We start from the raw sequence: 18128 nt of genomic DNA, 5'->3' as shown, positions 1-18128 counted from the left end.
CTTGAAATGGTAATGGCAGATTGAAAATGGTACATCTTTGCGAAGAACAGCCTCCGTCCGAGTCAAAGGCAGCGACCGTAATGTGGCAACATTCAGAATGTTTTTCTTTTCATAATAGATAGCTATAAAATTCTTGCTTGCTTAACTCGGTTATATTATGTGGGAAATCCGTAAAAGGCGGTCGAATTTCCAGCATTGTTTCCAGCTCAAGTGAAAACAGCCAATTTGAGGCTTATCTGGTGTGCATAAAGTCCCAACTCAAGTACATAGCTCATTTGACTAGAGAGAAGCAAATTGCCAGAGTCAACAGCATGGCATGGCATGGCATGGCATGGCATGGCATGGCATGGCATGGCATGGCATGGCATGGCATGGCATGGCATAACAATCAGCCAATTCTCTCCACGGCGGTGTCAAAACACGCAGGATACATTTCCACTCAAGGTCTTTTATGACAAAGCAACAAAACCCAGAGGAGCTCTGCCACGAGCAGCTCTTTCATCATCAATAGAAAATAATTCCGCATAAAGGTAAATGACTGGAGGATTGTATTTTCTCCGCCGAAGGGCCTGTAAAGTGCACAGAGGTTAATTGTCAGATCCAAGGGTAGATTTGCGTCAATGTTTGCAGAGAGAAAAGGATACTTCCATGGGATGGATTGCTATTTTCTCACTCTTTCCCCCGCTCTGATTAATCTTAATGAATTATGCAAATAAGCTTTATCTCAAATGATTTAGCGATGTTTCTGTATTGTTTTATTAATGCACTTTTGAATGACTCTGTATAATCATGAAGCCTTTGCCGCCGCCTGTTTGTAATTCATCGCCGGCTCTTTATTAAATCCGCAGCGGTCTCGGGTGGCTCGCATGCAGGAATGAGAAATTAGTCATTACTGTAATTTAATGATTTCTAACCAAACAAGTTGGCTCACTAAACACCCCCCTTTCCACGGTATCCGGTGGGCTGGATTTGTGGGTGCGAGCTTTTTTTTTTTTTTTTTTTCGCCTAATTAATTATGTTTGAGATAAGTATCTTTCTGCCGTGAATGTTCATGTTTCAATTACAGCCAGAAATTGAAAGTGGTTCTTTGATGGAGTCGAGACTTAGCAACACAAAAATGTTGATATTTGGCCGCAATTTGTTGCGGCTTTTAGGGGATTTGGACGCAGCTCCGCTTTGATGTAAGCTATAGGCTGAATAGGTGGCTGGATGAGGAGGTCACCATGGCAACTTGACTTGCAATCGTGTTGGAAGTGCAGCCCTCAGGAACGACTCAAGTTCTGATAAGGGTGGCTTCGTGTTTTAATTGGATTCTTTTATCTGTCATATGGAAAAGATGCTAGAAAATGGAGATCAAATACTCTGCTTTTATCAGCTACCATCCACTAATCAAAAGAATCCATCCGTCCGTCCATCCATTCATCATCCAAGCCCCACCCATTCCATAGTCCACGCAACTCTTTCCTCCAACCTGTCATCATCCATCTCCACATTTTTCCCCAAATCAATTGACCAACTCCATCCATTATTTTTCCATCTTCTGTATCCAATCAGTCCATCCAGTCTTTGTTTTCAAAGCCTCAGCCGTTCATTCCTTTATTCCATATTTATTCATCCACCCTCCCAATTCACTAAATAAATAAAAACAAGTATAACATCCATAACTATTGAGTTATCCACTCATCTTTTCCTCAAAGCTATTCATCCAATTCTTCAGTCCAGTCAGCCGTGCCAACGTTCATCCAAATTTATATGGCCATCAATCATGGTCACCATCTTTCCACCCACTTTATACCATCCATTTGAATGTCCATCTCTCTTATCTTCATATATTCATCTACACAAGTTAGTCAGCCACCTTTCCATATTTCCACCAATCAATCTGCCGGTTGATTCATCTTATAAAAAAAAAAAAAACCAACAACAACCAATTCATTCCTACTTGATGTCCATCCATCCATCCATTGTAACCATTCACTCCTACACACCATCCATCCTTCTTGTCCACCAATCACTCTCATCGATCCATCCAGTTATTCATCCATCATCTGACCCTCTACTTGTACTTCTCCAAGCTGACACTTTTATTGTCTTTGGACTGACAACTTTTGGTGATTGTCAGATGCAGCACCACCCGGGGGAAAAACATTTGGATCCAAAACAACAAAGAAGAAAAAGCTCTTTGTAGACACCGTTATTTCAACTACTGCTGAAAACAAACAAACAAACAGCTCATGAGATGAAGTGGTGGGTGGAAACTAATCAAATAGGATACCAGTTGTTTCAGAGGAGAGATAATTATGACCAGATTCCAGTTGGATTTCTTGCAAGTCAACAAAGAGACGCGGCCTTTTTTTGTGCCGCTGACCTATTTAGACTTGAGTGAAATCCGACTTTTGAAAACTACTTGAAATGTGGATAGCAAATCCAAACAAACGGCATGGTCCATTAGGTTAGATTTATTGAGATAATACTGACATTTGTAATCAACGGTGCAACAGATACCATTTAAATGTTTTGGCAAAAGTGTTTTTTATCACAACGCCGCCCGCCCGCCCACCTGCCACCTTTTCTACATATCAAGTCGACGCAGAGATGACTTGATAGCCTAACAACTCCATGGAACATAATGTTGTTTTTTCATAAGGCTGAAAGGAATGAAAATGCTTATCTGGCTTGATCTTCAACACAAATACGCATTGAGCGTTTCAGGATCTCTACATGGTGAAGAAAAAACACAAAGGTATCACATCACAATTTTCTCCTTTTTTTTTTTTTGTCTGCTGTCATGATAATCCACAGTCTTTCAGCTAATAAATATCTTCATGTTGGAGTCCTCTGCTTCATAGGAGTCAAACTACTATTATACAAAGAAATGTTTGTCGGGGAGTCGTGTTACTGATGACGCTAAAGTCGCTAATCTTTTTTTCCCGAGACGCAGTCTGAAATGAAGCCCTGTTCTGTTTTCCTTTTTTGTCCATCCATGACCAAAGTCCTTATTTGTCTCTCATTTCCAACAATCCAACGCAAAGAAAAAAAAAAGAAAAAATTAGATCCCAGCGTCTTCGGCTGAAATAAATGACGTCTGGCCCCAAACAGACGACTATCGTGTGACCTAGAAAGGGAGTGAAAAGAGGGAAGAGTCAGAAAGGAGTGCTCATAAACAACAGTCCATAAAATGTACAATAAAGCGCGTGTGTCTCTGTGCCATCAATCACGTGAAAGTGAACGCCGCCTTCTTCAAATGGGCACCACGAGGATCGATTGTGTTCGACGTTTTCTTCTTTTCTGGTTTGCTCCACCAATAATATTTAACCAGAAGGCAATTATTTGGAAATCGGATGAAAAAAATGTGTGATCATTTTGCAATTGAAGTGATCCCAAATTAAGCCTGTTTGTAATATGATAATCCTGCTACTTTTGAATAGATTCCCCTCAGCCACGTTGCCCAAAGGATAAACGTTTTGCTACTGTTCCGTTGAAGTGTGCTGACTCAGTTTGGAGCAGGTTCTTTTAATACTGCTCCAAGCAAACGCACACGCGCTGATAATCAAATTCAAGCATTTTTTTTTAAAGCAAACTCAGCAAAGCTCTGATTTTTTTTAGATACCTAAAAGATTATACTGAGCCATTATCCTTCAGTTATTTTCCCTCAGCGAATGGTTGACGTCAACAAAAGTGATTATTAAACAAATTCAACTATTGCAATTTTGTGTGGTCAATACAGACTTGGGCCAAGCTCTGTGGTGGAATAAAATAGAATCTTATTATTGATCCTCGGTATAGCAGAAGACGGGCAGTTGAGTGTACGTTACAGTTAATCGATTAATTGACGATTTGAGTCCGATTCCAGAACATGTTCATATATTTTGCTTCCACTGCAAATTTATTTGAAACCTTGAGAAAGCGTTAAGTAACATTTGTGAGGGCACTTTCAAAAGCCGCCATGTTTTATTCATATTTTTCCTTCATGAAACTAATATAACCTAGCCCTAAAATAACCCAAAGGCAATCAGTCTGCAATCATAGGAAAGAAAAAAATAATATCTACTTGACATTTGCCTGGACTGGACTGGACTGGACTGGACTGGACTGGACTGGACTGGACTGGACTGGACTGGAATAGACAGATAGGGCTTAGGACATGCATGTGGTGTTGTCATCCTTTCAAGGAAGACATTTTTGATTGCCTATCTCTTAGGGCAAATTTTATTTCTTTTTCAGAAATGACTGTATAGGGGACTGAGATGGGTGAAGCTCCACTTCCATTGGTTTCCTAATTTTGCTGCATTTACAAGAAACACCTGGCAAATATGGGACCTTTCCAAGGTGCATCTTCTGCCATCTGGCACCTCCGGATGTCTTTTGCTATGAATGGAGCCAGTTGGCAGCCAGAGAACGCAGACATAATGCCACAGTGTTTACCATCCCTACATAAGCAAGCGGGATTAGCGGGATTCACAATGCTTTGCGAGGATAAGGTTTGGATGTCTTTAAAACCTTACATGATCATCCGGTCAAACGTGACTTGGTTTGAAATTTGATAGCCGTAAAAAGTCACTTAAATGTCATCTTCTGGAATTAATTAGACAAAAATGAAAATATTAAAAAACGTCATTGGCATGGAAAGTTTGTGTACAGTACTGAGCCAGATTTAGGTCAAATATCTAATTTCATTGATTTTTGATATACCAGTGGTGCTACTGGTGGAAATTTTAAAACTGTCAAACTGCCATAAATGTCATGGGCAGAAAGAGGAGAACAAAAGGGATTGAGCAGACAGGTAGCAAGCCAGACAACTGGCTTTGCAGGGTTTAAGTACGAGAGTCAACAGATGGGAGCAGGTGTGCTAATGTGCAGAAGGTGCGGACGTTCAATGCTGACCAACGGGACGGGACGGGATGGGAGGAGCCTGCTCCCAGGTTCTGATCAGTGCCAGGTGTGGCTCAGAACTGCTTGGATGTCCGTAACGATAAAGGGAAAGTAGGAACCATTGAAAACAAAGCTTGAAAATGCATGTGATGGTCTTTGAAGAGTCATTGAAAGAGTAAATAAACAATCATATGGAGGCAGAATATGCACCTGCAAAAGAAGTACCTGCAATGCAGCAAATGAAACAGTCATTCATGATCTTTTTATTTCTCGACACATCTTCACGCCAAAAAGATTTGTAATTTCTAATTGGACTTCTCCCGAGGCGATGCTTTACATCAGCTCTGCAGTAAAGCCGTATTTTATTGACGTTACAGTAACAGATGCTACCCTTGCAAAGGCAATGCATGTTTTTCCAAAGTGTGATAATCCCGAGCAGAAGACGGAGATTGCTGTGTTGGGATGCGTCATCTCATTTTCACTTTGAGATCAGTGTGAGAAAAAAGAGATGATTTTTCCTCTCATGCTACACTTGCGGCAGAAGGCGGGAGACGTGGCTGAGGCACCAACCGGCGCGTGCGTGCGTGCGCGCGCGCGTGCGTGATGGTGGGTGTCGCTGCGAGGGTTATCAGTGTGAGTAATCACCGAAAGAGGGATGGCTGAGAAGACCAAAGCTGCTCAGGGTTTGACGCTTATAAGCTGCTTTGGGATCGGACAAAAAAAAAAAAAAAAATCAACTGCTGAAGATTCTAAATCTTGTTTTCCGACAACACTCTGTGCATCAATACAAGTACACATACTACGTATGTAGAGAAATACTTTGTAGTCCTGAGTCAATTCCTACATGAAACAGATCTTAAATGTACTAGATTTTACTGGCAGACAATTTAGAGCAATTTGACTTTTACAAGACTTACAGGATATTGTGTTCATTAATTATAAATACGCCAAAAAATGGACTCACTCTAACCTGGAAAATAAAAAATCAGTCTGCCTTTTTCTGTTCTTTTATAGAACATGCAGGTATTTTGCCCAGTTGGCCAATCTCATCTGCCACTGGTTGCTTTCTGACAACTCATCAATGGTAGTGAATGAGTTAAGTGCAAATGTTAAAAGTCAATATTTTACAATTCCAAATCCTTTTTTCCTTATCAATTATGTACCGTAGCATACTCATTTTGATAACCAGGCGCAACTAAGATAAATCGTCTCTGGAGGAAAAACCCCAATTCGAAATCTCAACCATGGTTATACATGTCGTCAACGTCTGTGGAGATAAAATAGTCAAAAGCCGACCGAGTTAAACAAATAAATGAGAAGAAAGTAGAGCTATCTGTTTCCTAGTGGAGGTAGTAAAAATAAAATGTCATCAAAAATACCTATACAAATACCTGAACTTATACTTAAGTACTTTCTATCACATTACTCCATTCAAAGTCCTGCTGACAAACTGCAGCAATGACACCCTCTTAAAATTTGGTTAAATATTGTCTTACTGACTCAATTGATGCTGCCCGTATGAGCCCCGAGCCAAGACTTAATAAGCTATAAAAAGAATCAATGGTCAATTTTTTTTACTTGCAATCAATCTTATAAATGTCACCTCCCAGCATGCACATGAGATGCATTTGTGTTTAAACACAGCCAGATAGGAACAGAAAAAAAAAAAGAAAAAGACCTACAGTCACTGGGAGGATTACAGCGTGTGCCTCCAAGCTAAGTTTGTTCACATAAAGATCAAATACAGACGAGTTCATTCTTTTATATTGTCAGTTTAGAAAAGAAATACATTTATAAATGGTTTTAAATGTCTGATCGATGATGCTGATTATGACTTGTGAAGAATCTTTTCCAATAAATTCAGGTTTGGTTTAACAAGACATCATGTTATTTGTTTCGGGACCAAAAAGTGCACGGAAAAGTCACCTAAGCTTAAGACATAACTTGCTCGCAAGGTGCGGCGAGCGTGCAAGAAAAGGCCCGCTGGTTGCCTTCACTTCCTGTTAATATTGTGAGCTGAACCCAGGCAGGTGTGAGTGTGTTGGGAGCCACATTGTTTTTTCCACACTTTAGCGTGAAAAGCAATCGCACTGGATGAGCGTCATTGTTGCGGCTGTAAAATGGGAAAAACTTCTGCCTTTTGATTGATGGCAAGTGGCAAGTGACTAGTGGGAGACAGACGTCATTGACAGCAGGACTGCGAACGCATACCACCACTGGCCGGCCAGCTGAAGGTGAATCATATTGCAAAATGAGAGCATTTTTATTTTTCCTCAAATTTGCCATTGCGATTTATTTCGCTGATTTCTTTTCAAGGTCCTTGTCCCATCTATTTTTTTCCACAAACATGAGCAATAAATTGAAAGAGAGAAAAGAAGCAAAGGTCTTTTTTCTTCAAAATTGCAGCCATTGAAATTCTCGCACGTTACGATGAATGTTGATTTGAATTTCATCCATGGTGACAACCAAGCCACATTTTCCCATTTAGCCTCTCTTGCAGTCCAAATAAGCTTCCTTTAGGAGAGGAGCAATCCTGGACGCTTTGAGGATCAATGGGAAATCGGTTACCTATAGAAGATATGAAGGAATCGATATTAGCCAGGGTTTTGCTTCCAGTACGATATACGTAGAGGTGCCTTGGATCACTTGGTCATTTTCTTTTAATGCCTGCACAAAATACAAGTGTGCCAAACATAGTATCCTTCCTCCCTTCCTTCCTTCCTTCCTTCCTTCCTTCTTCTTCTGTAGAGGTTTTTGGTGTTTGGTAAAGTGCCTGAAAAGAAATATGAGCTCCAACTTGAGATGAGCAATGCAAAATCAATTGAAATCACTTGTGCTCTTGCTTTCTATCTTCAGAGCGTAAATTGTCCAGCACACACAATGAGTCAATGTGCTTGTGATGAGTTCTTCTCGGGCCACCTGGCCCGTGTTTCAGCTTCCCCCCGTGGCAGTGTTGGAGAGCCTGAATTATTAACCCGGCTAAAATAAAAGACTCCGCTTCGTCCGGGTCTCCTGTAGACATGAATAATGGACGAGGCGGCTCGGCGACACAGCGTTTGGCGAGTCAAACACGGAGCAGGGCAGGGGAGGTGGGAAGGTTTGAGCGGGCGCCATGACGGATCGCCAACACCGGCCTGGCCCTCAATCTCCGTCCTAATTCCACTTCAAGTCTCTCTGGCACCTCCCGGTGCACCCTGATATGTGATAATTGTCTTTCTGCTTGTGATGTTCTTGAGTGTCACATGTTTCCACATCTCATTTACACTCCAAACACCTCATCAAAGTTAAAAAAGAGCACCATTTCCACCTTTTTTCGCAATGTTCTAAAATGATATACTATTCTCGTCCGCCCCGAACGTCATGCGCTTCTCCATCGGTGACGGGCTGTGCATTTGGGAGCCGGCCGAATTTGCCATCAGATTGGCAAATGTACTTTAAATACATATGAGCTGACTTTTGATCGAGGGGATCCATGTCTAGTCAAGTGATACAGGGTGGAATTCAACTAATACACAGTTAGGAATGAATATGATCAAATTAAATAATCATTCAATTTGCCTTTGTAACTGCCTAGTACCACTTTTAAATGAAGCCCACCTTGGTGGTCTTCACTTTGTTGCCCGTACTGCAGCTCCACCCTTTAAAGTCCGGCAGCACTTTGCACTCTTCTCCGTCCATGCAGGGATGCATCTGGCACCACCACTTCTGTGCCACGATGGATGCTGCGGGGAATAGACAAGCAAAAATGGAAAGTACGAAAGAAAGAAAGAAGGCTTGTACGTACCTCCTGTCTTTCATTTATGGCAATGAATTCACCATATATGCATACCTCACCTTTTTGAAAGCGTTTCACAATATCTGTCTTGGTAAATAAAAGCGTTTAGTAAACATTGTGAATGTGATGAAACGGCTGACTTTTTGTCCAAAACGACGCTGTTTGAAATGCGCAGCAAGTACATAGCAATCCGTGTTGGCTGTGAGCCTGTGCAGCTGTCAAAGGGCTTCCCAGAGTGACTAGACAAGTGTCAACACGGAGGAAGCTCCTGTCAGGGGGAAACTTGAGTTATGGATTGATTCACTTGCAACAGAGGCCACAATTGACGTGATATTAAATGACCCAGTCTGGATGCTGTCTCCTCCAGTGGACTGCTGCAGCTTCAACAAGCCAGTGCCGAGCGAATCAACTGATTTGATCTCTATTTATGGCCCACGGCCCAACTAATCAAATCAAACTGCATCGCTGCACCGCATGATTTTTTTTTTTTTTTTCTTCCCCTGCTTCCGAATCTTATTTTTCCAGCCAGAGCAAGAAAGAGAGGCTGGCTTTTACCATCCACACAAGATGGAGCCGCCCTGGTCGTTCCTGCCACTTGTCCCGGCAAGCAGGAGCATTTGACGGTCTGCGATCGCTCCTCTATCTTGTTCTTGTTGCAGCATCGGTGCGCTGCAATCACCTCGCAGGTTCCTTCCTTCACGTGAACTGGAAGCAAAACAAGAAAAACATTTGTTAGTATATGATGCTGCCTTACATTGTCTATGCATACAAGTGTAGAAAATGTGTTTAGTAGCAGCAGTGTACCTCTAGAGCGCCCACATCATGACGGGTAAAGGCAGAACTCCACAGGTAATTCGAATAGAAATAAAACGTCTTTCTAATTCTCACATTATTTTTGCATCCAAATGATTATTGGCAGTATCTCTTACCTAAAGCGCAATTACAATAGCCCGGCTGTTTGACTTTCCAACGGTATCACGCTCAGCCTCCGGAAGCAGGATTAGTGTTGGCTTTGTTGTCATATACGTAGCGCATGTATTATACTGGCTGAGCACCTCTGTTATCATCTCACACTGAGAAGCTGACCAAGCGGCCGTATTTGGATGGAGCAAAAAGCCTGACTGACTGGAGCGCTCATCTCCCACATGACTGTGCAATGCTTTCATTGTTGAATACACAGAGCTTGCTCAGCGAGCCCTTATGTATTATGCATGTACACCTGAGGAGTTCACACGGTGCACTACAAACACACGCCGAGGAAATGTTCAGTACAATTGCACCGTTGAGGAGCCATTTGTCTGTCAACAAGCAGCTGCTTTTACTTTAATCTGCCGTTGTGGAGCGAGAGAAGGTTGGGCTGCGGAACCTTTGAGAACCCCCGCTCGCCCCTCTTTGGTATTTAGAGTGCAGCTGCGAGGGCCTTGGAGTCATTTCTGAGAACAAGCTTGTCTTAAACATCCAAACATCACAGCTCATTGAAATCCAGGTCAAGCCCCATGCGGAGGAACCCGGTCCAGCCCCACTTGGTATGATATCCTTGAGCACCGGCTACTCTACTGACCCTGCAGCCCTTCTAGAGGACGAGTGGTCCGATTCCCTCCTTTGAGAAAATACAGCAAGACATTAGGTACACCTGCGCAACCTAATTAGATCCATGATAAGTGTGAAAAGCATGTCCAAGACGAACACAACCTCCGGGCGTCCTCTATTCTTGTTCCGTTCAGTGATCCCTCTCAAAATCGTGGCCCGTTATACACAATTTCACCAAGTAAGCCAGACCCAATGCTGCACCAGCGATAAGCTCTGGCTGGTTTGATCTTCCTTTCATCAATTGTTCTAAGCCATACTTGGCACTGATCAGAACCTGGGAGCAGGCTCCTCCCATCCCGTCCCGTCCCGTTGATCAGCATTGAATGTCTGCACCTTCTGCTCATTAGCACACCTGCTCCCAGCTGGTTGACTCACTTACTTAAAGCCTGCAAAGCCGTTCGTCTGGCTTGCTACCTGTCTGCAAGATACCTGTATGTCACCCAGCCCTCATTTGCTGGATCTGTTCTTTTGTTCTCCTACCCGTGTTGCTTCCGATTCGCCGGCTTTCCACTTCCCCTTTCCCCCCATATGGTCGGTCGCTCTGTCTCTGCCCGTGACAGTGAGCTAATATGCATATAGGAAGACACAAGGCCATTAGCAAGAATGAAGGTCATAGTAATTATAATTGCTTAGCTCAAGTCACTTACCTAATTATATGTACCAAAGCGGGCCAAGTCTGACAACACAGTGTCACCGATGCTTTTCGTTAGCCTGTGTACGGCTGAGAAGGACAAAATAAAAAAGACAATTTGTCTTGCGTATGTGGAGGCAGAGCTTCATTACCAAGCTGACATCAATCACATGTCAATTAGTGTACCGACCGGATCCGTGCCGTCGGCAACATCCACGTTGACAGAGACAAATAATCTCCATCTCCATACCAACAAGACTTGGGCCTACAAATAGCAGTTCCTCACCCAGCCTATTGTCATGGGCGGAGAAACTTGAAACGGCAGTGTGCGTCATATTAGCCAGCCTGTCACCATCCGTCAACATTCGGAGCAGACACAGTTTTAGTCATAGGCAGCTCACAAACGGTTTACTTGGTTGTTTAATTTCACACTTGAAAGGTGGCCGGGAAGGCTGGAGACCCAACAATTGATAGAGAGAAGCAATTAAAAAGTCAATTCCCCATAATATGTACCCTCTTAACTTTGCGCTAGTGTACAACTTCACACTGTCATTAATCAAATAGAATGGTGTTCTTTCGGTCATATTCCGATTGGAGTTGATTGTGCTTGCAGAAAGGGCATCTGTAATAGACGGACGGACGGACCACTAACTTCCAAAGGCCGAAATCTGAACCCTCACCACCATCGATCACCCAATAACCACAATAACAATAATCCAAAACAGCCGTTAGTCTCGTCTCAAGAACCTAGGAAGCTTGATGTGGCTGTTTAGATGTGATTCAAACAGTTTTGAAGTTCTTTTCAGAGGACACTTAATTACACTGGTAAAGATTTTCAATAGAGACCCTGATTTGAAACCAAGATTGCGGCAAATCTCCCACCTTCCCATTATCTGCCAATTGCGAGATCTCATTTGCAACATTAAAAACATTTCGCGCCGATCGATACAAAGTCATTCACGTTCACGCCAAAGGCAGCGGCGGCAGTTACCGCTAAACGCCTTTTCACCCCATCAACCCACCTGCTGATGCAAAAAAAAGTCAATAAATAAAAATAAGAAGAGGTTAGACCGTTTGACTAATTGGTAAGATTATCTTTGAGCCGCTGCCATGCCCACGGTCAAAGTTAATTAGCCAGATATTCAGATGTGGTTTGAGGACATGAAAACCAGGCAATCAAGATCAGCGTTGACCATTTGGGAGAGGAGAACAAATGCTGTCCAAATTGGCCCACGAGAACAATGCTATTGGGCTTTCAAGTTATCGTGTCAAAGCACAGGAGTGCCAAGTGTTTCATAGACTTTAGCCAAGCAAGACCGACCCATTTTGTGACTTAAAGATGACTCAAGCCAGGTCATGTGGCCGGCCGGCCGGCCGGCATCCCCAGACGTTTGATTATCCATACAAAAATGATGGTTCTATCATTTCTGGAACTCTGGAAGATCCCAAGTGGATGTTAGGGATGGCCTAAGGTTGGAAGAGGATCAGGTTGGTAATTAAAAATGAGTTTGCTATTTGAGGTTATGGCCTCTGGGACCAGACCTGAACCCGTGATCAGGATGCCAGTTCCGGACACAGCGGGTCCAACTCAGCTGCTAACCATCCGACTGAGGAGTTTTGCTGCCGTACCGAGAATAGAGCAAAAGACGATGATAAACCTTAAAAAGACAAGAGACTCATTAAAAAGCATGTAGTCAAAGCTGTGACAGTGCAAAATTCAGCACTGCATAGATTTGGGAAGTGAAATAGCTCGTGGGAAGTGCCATTTATTTAAATATTCACACATAAAATTCAAATCACTGAAGGCAATTTTGGGGAGGGCGGGAGGAAGTGAAATAAGATTAAAGTTGTATTCTAAAATGAAAGACATTTGCATTTGGTTTGACTTAGGGCTGGGAGATAATTCAATATCAAAATGCATCGCCATTGACACGTCGTCGATATCAGTCCAAAACGCCTTTGAGAAAATGTTCGAACTAAACAAAATCAGAACCCCGGCCGGCCGGCCGGCATTATCCGTGCTGCAGGCAGTCTAGCGCACGTTCGCAAATACGCTCAGAAGGCACCGTTGGAAAACTCAAATTTGGTGTGACAGTGCTGGCTACATTTGGAAATGAAGGGGGAGCAGAGTGCATTCTCAGTACACACTTGATATATCTCAGTCATAGCCCCAGTTGACTTTTACAACACTCAACGTCTTTTTGCTCAAACGAATGTAAATAAATCTTGAGCGTGACTCCCCACACTAACTTCTAATCAAGCATAATGAAGACAAATGGATCCATGGTTGAAAGGGTGATGGGTCAGTCATGTCCATATTAATGTTCAACTACAAGAGCCATCTATTATCGAGTCACTTGATTCACAGCCATGAGTGTGTTCTTTTCCTTCTTCTTCACACCCACCACCATGCACGAGAACTTGCACTCGTATCGACAAACTGATAGGTCAATATGTTGTTCAAGGACACACTGACAGAGCATGCAGGAAGAACATGTGTGTTAGCGTGTGTGTGCAGGCCGCAGACTTTGATTGTATGGCTGCAAGCGGCTCAGCAAATCACCACGGTTACCCTGTCATCGTGATGAAGAACAAAGCAACTCTTCATTTTGCTCTCAAGTGTGAGCGTATAGCACAGAGCTGGAGATACCGGGTGAAAGGTCCAGTCCTGTGCGTGCGTGCGGGTGTGTGTGTTTGTAAGATCAATACATTTCTATTAAAGCACTTAGGCCTGCCGTGAGTTAGAATCACATCAGCAGGAAGGAGATGGGACATAAAGAAAGGTGAAAGGACAGAGACCACTAACGAGGATTGGCGTGAATCCCGGCCGGCGCCCCCTTCTGACGATCAATAGCGCTCTCCTGCTGCCGCAAAAACGTCGGCTCGGCCATAAGCGCAACGATACCCATGCAAACAAAGTCATTCATTTTGTGCCTCATTATAAAGAGTCGCTAAACGACCTGTTTTTCATTACTTTTCAAAGGTTAATGGGAATTTATCAGTGGTGTGCCATACTGCAAGAGCATCGGTCCAATTTAAAGTAAATCCGTGGTCAGTATTGTCGATAAAGATCTCTAATAAAGTTTGATGCATTCATGTTGTCGTTTAATTGCTGAGTCTGAATTAATGTTATCATGGGAGGAATTAGCAGAATAACAAACCCAACACAAGAGGCAGAAGTGCGGGCCGGGCCGCCCATCCAGTGAGTCAAGTTCTGCTAGAAATTGAAATGATGTTTTTGCAAACATTTTCTTTTCCCCACATTGTCATGTCTGTCCAATGCGTGTTCTGTTCTGGACAAATGAAAGATATAAAAGGAAATTGCTTCACTTCAATTCAAGCCTCGAATCAAAAGAAGCATTTGGCTATATTTGATAAATCGGCTGCATTACGCTGGTATCAATCAATATCCAATTACAATATTAATTCATGAAAAAGATGGAACTCTCTGAAAATGAATAGGACACTTGAACAAATACATTACTTTCATCTTTTTTTTCTCCATTCATTTGTATTGGGCCTGTCACCCTTTCTTTGACAGCATTTATTTGCAAATACCATACGCACAAAAGCAAGAAATAACCGTTTGCTCGTATAATGGGCCGGCTGAATGATGCTTTTGCTGGGGAATTTGTTTCTACGCTACAACTTGCATTTGTTTCTCTTTTTTCCGAGGCGGGGGGGAAGGAGGGGTCATGAAATGAGACAAGACACGTATTCAAACGGAGCAGAGGGAAGAAAACAAAAGTAATGTCTTCACAAAAGAAGCATTTGCAGGTTTATCCAGACTTGCTCACAGCAGACCTCCACAGTTTAACCGGGAGGTCCTTATACAGACTCGACATACGTACATTCTAATTAGAATGCAATTTGTCCTCCGATAAATCAGGGTCCAGCTCTACTGGGGCAGTATATATCCTTGATATCATTATATTGTACCTGGTTGGCCGGCTCCCATTGTCTGTCCGTCTGTGCTAATCACCAGGGTTACAATCAAACGATTGATTTAACATGCAGGTAGGGAGGCATCGCTAACGAGGGTGTCCGAGCTGTCAGCCGCACGACTGAATCCATCAGCTTCACCCGGCCACTCCAGGAAGAAAGCTCCAGCGCTGGAATGGCAATCAAAACAACGGTGGCCCGTCACCGACGGCAACAGAGACCTCATTTAGCCGAGTATGATGCACAGGGGAGCCCGTCCTGTAAAAAAACATCTCCACACCAGACCCCTATTATACACCTGCTGTTGGGTCGTATTGACCCGTCTTCTCAAAGTTTGACACTGACACATGGGGGTAAGAGAGGGGCAGACATTTCCTATTTTTAAACACACATGATATTCAGAAAATAATGGAAATTTTAGGAACATTTTGACAGCCATGTTGAAATTTGAAAGTGACACAAAGTGCAGGTATGTCTCGTTTGGGGGGGGTTGTTCAGTCTGTCCTTTTCTCATCCTCCTTGGTCCGCAAAACGGGCGTCCGTAAGTGACCATCTTGATATTCAAGCAAGCAGCAAGTGAGATTCATCTATGAATATTTTTGCTGAACCAATGTAATTGCTCAATGTATTAAAACATCACGAGCAGAATTTTCATCGGCAACTTTTTCGAACGATGGAATTAAAATGTCAACGTGGGGAAAAAACTGTTCCTACTTAGCATTAAAGACAAGAGACACCCTGTCAAAAGGAAACGGTGAAAACCATAATGACATTCAAGTGACAGACGACAAGCAAGCCTTCGCCGTAAATATGACCACAAGGGAAATCAGATAACATCAATACGGCGGGCGGGAGAGTCCACGCTGGAAGAAGGAGAAATGATGAAAAGATGAAGAAAGTGCAAAACTAAGCTCTTTCATGCAAAGTTACATGCAGTAATTGGTATTCATTTGACAAGGCTACATTCAGATCTATGGCATAAAATTAGAAGCTGAAGACGAGGCGAAAGTCAGGCTTGAATATCAATAGGCTCGTTACATAACATGACACGGGAAGACCGCGCATTAGTCTGCTTTTATGGCTAGAATAACGACACTACTGGGATGCTGAGTCATGCACATCCAAACAAGAAAACGGCACAAAAGAGGCCTCTCTCTTTTGCCCTTTGTTTTAATGAAACCACTGAATTTAGACTCACATATGCACAGAGCAACTCATTGCTGTATATCTTCCATCACCTAGCTATCATTCGCCCGCACTTATCTGCTCTGAATATACGTATATATATTTTTTTATTTTATTTTATGATATCATATTGATATTATTTATTTATTCATTTATTTCATCATGTCTATATCGTTTATTTATTTCTTGAAAAATACATTCATGAATAAGTGAATCGGTGGGTGGTGAATCTGAAGTACGCAGGGGTCCACTGTAAATATCAACATTCTGTGCGTAACGTCTCATAAAAGATTGGATAAAGTATGCGTCATTGGTTGTGTGGTGGCAATAGTGATGACCAGACTTCAGCGGCATCTACAATAGAGCAGCCAATGACATCACAGATTTGGACTGGAAACAAACTTGTTCATCCTCTCAGGCGTGCGGTAATTGCTTTGGCACTGCAAGAGCCAGATATACTTTGAATCCTCACTTCACTAACACGTGCCTCTTTCAGGCAGAAGTACATCAAAACATAAAATACAGAGTGAAGTCGACATAAATCCAGGCGGTCCAGGCCCCTATGAAATTCCAATGATTCATACTCTTTGCTCCACATTTTGGTAATCCACTTAGGTTCAAAGGCACTATGCTGATCGCAGCTCATAAAAAGTACATTTTTCAGCTAAAAGCCTCCCAGTGATACTTAAAGAACCACAACTGCGGGAGTTACAAAAAAGCGGGGGTGAATGTCAGCCGCTATTAAATAATATAGACAGCAGAAACAATTCTAGAAACATTCAAAAGACCCACCATGTTGGCGCCTGCTGAGAAATAATGCACAAAATCAGACTTGAATTGAATTAAAGTACTCAGAAAAGACACATTTTCCAGGCTGTAAACCTGCTGAGTTGAAAAAGAGGCAGGGGTGCTTTTACTTAGCGTTTATGAATATTGGCGGGGCTGAAAGAGCTCTTCAACTTGAAAGCCTTCCTTCCGTGCACTCCAAAATACAAATAGGCGAAGTCTAAACTGGGCAGATCAATCGATTACATCGGTCTTCCTGAAATCATCTTTGGTGATCTTTGTGACGACGGTGATGATAAGAACCATTAGGGGATTTTGTAAACAATACCGTACGATAATTCTAAAAAATGGGCAAAAATAAAAACATACGAGTTTGAAAGAGGATGTCTGAGACAGACAAAAATAAAAGTTGAGGACGGCTGCTGACTCATCAAAGCGGTTATCCTCATAGGTCAGACTGCTGGTTGACAGAGCTGAAATTAGTTTTCTTGTTTCACCCGCTAAGGATGATCTTTAGGGAGGTGGACTTTAAAATCAGATGAGTCGGCACTCACGTCCCGCCGAGCCGACGCGCTTTGGATGAACCATTCATCTGGCCTGCCGCTGACTGATTAATTCCCGCGGCCTTACAAGTGAGCAACTACTCTAACACAAGGACGAGTGTGTTGTCTGGCCTCTTAAAATGTAGTAATAGATGTTCACAGAACCACCTCGCTGCGTTCTTCTTTTTTATTCACATGCAATTTTCTCCCGCTAATAGCGTGGGACGGGCCGCCGCCGCCGAAGCATTTGTCACCATCTCATTTTCTGCATTGCGAGCTTGAGTACACTCACAGCCGTGTTAGCTTGTTGCTGATTTACTGGAGCTACTCTTAGCAGCCTCACCATGGTCTAACAAGGCCAAGTCATTTTGCATCATTTAGCGCTCATCCAACAATGATGATGTCAGGAGAACATCAAAACCTTGAACAAATGAGGGATGCAGCCTTTGCGACCTGCTTTTCATTTCCAATCCTCCAAACGTTTGACACATACTCCTGCAACATTACATGGCCCTATTGGTGCAGCAAAATGTAAGGAGCATTTTTTTTTTCTTTTTTTCTTTTTACATTGGCCTTGGCAGTTGAAGTGATGTCAGTGATTTGTGCATGTTTGGTGAGCGCAGCTGAGCTCTGGCTCCCAGCCAGTAGGACACCACTAACGAGCGCGCTCTTGAAAGGCTTCTCAAAGCACGATCGATAGGCCACCGAGTCGAGCCGGGCCGGGCCACGCGCGTGTCGGCCTCAAACCGCAGAGCGGCGGCGTCTCTATCCGCCGCTCTTTTCATCTTGACACGCTGGCTTACAG

General features: G+C 42.9%; 1 protein-coding gene across 1 annotated transcript in view; it reads right to left on the bottom strand.

The window, feature by feature from the left end:
* Positions 1 to 2444: 2444 nt before the first annotated feature.
* The window catches only part of tafa3a (TAFA chemokine like family member 3a), a 52030-nt gene continuing 36346 nt past the window's right edge, over positions 2445 to 18128 (bottom strand). The window contains exons 3-5 of the mRNA XM_049733423.2: positions 9203 to 9352; positions 8470 to 8594; positions 2445 to 3115 (exon numbers count right to left, since the gene is read on the bottom strand). Of these exons, the coding sequence (XP_049589380.1) occupies positions 3104 to 3115; positions 8470 to 8594; positions 9203 to 9352 (287 nt within the window). The 3' untranslated portion in view covers positions 2445 to 3103. The remainder of the gene's footprint in view (positions 3116 to 8469; positions 8595 to 9202; positions 9353 to 18128) is intronic.

This window comes from Syngnathus scovelli, chromosome 11 (assembly GCF_024217435.2).
Source record: "Syngnathus scovelli strain Florida chromosome 11, RoL_Ssco_1.2, whole genome shotgun sequence".
NCBI lineage: Eukaryota > Metazoa > Chordata > Actinopteri > Syngnathiformes > Syngnathidae > Syngnathus > Syngnathus scovelli.
This window is presented reverse-complemented; position numbering and strand designations above follow the sequence as displayed.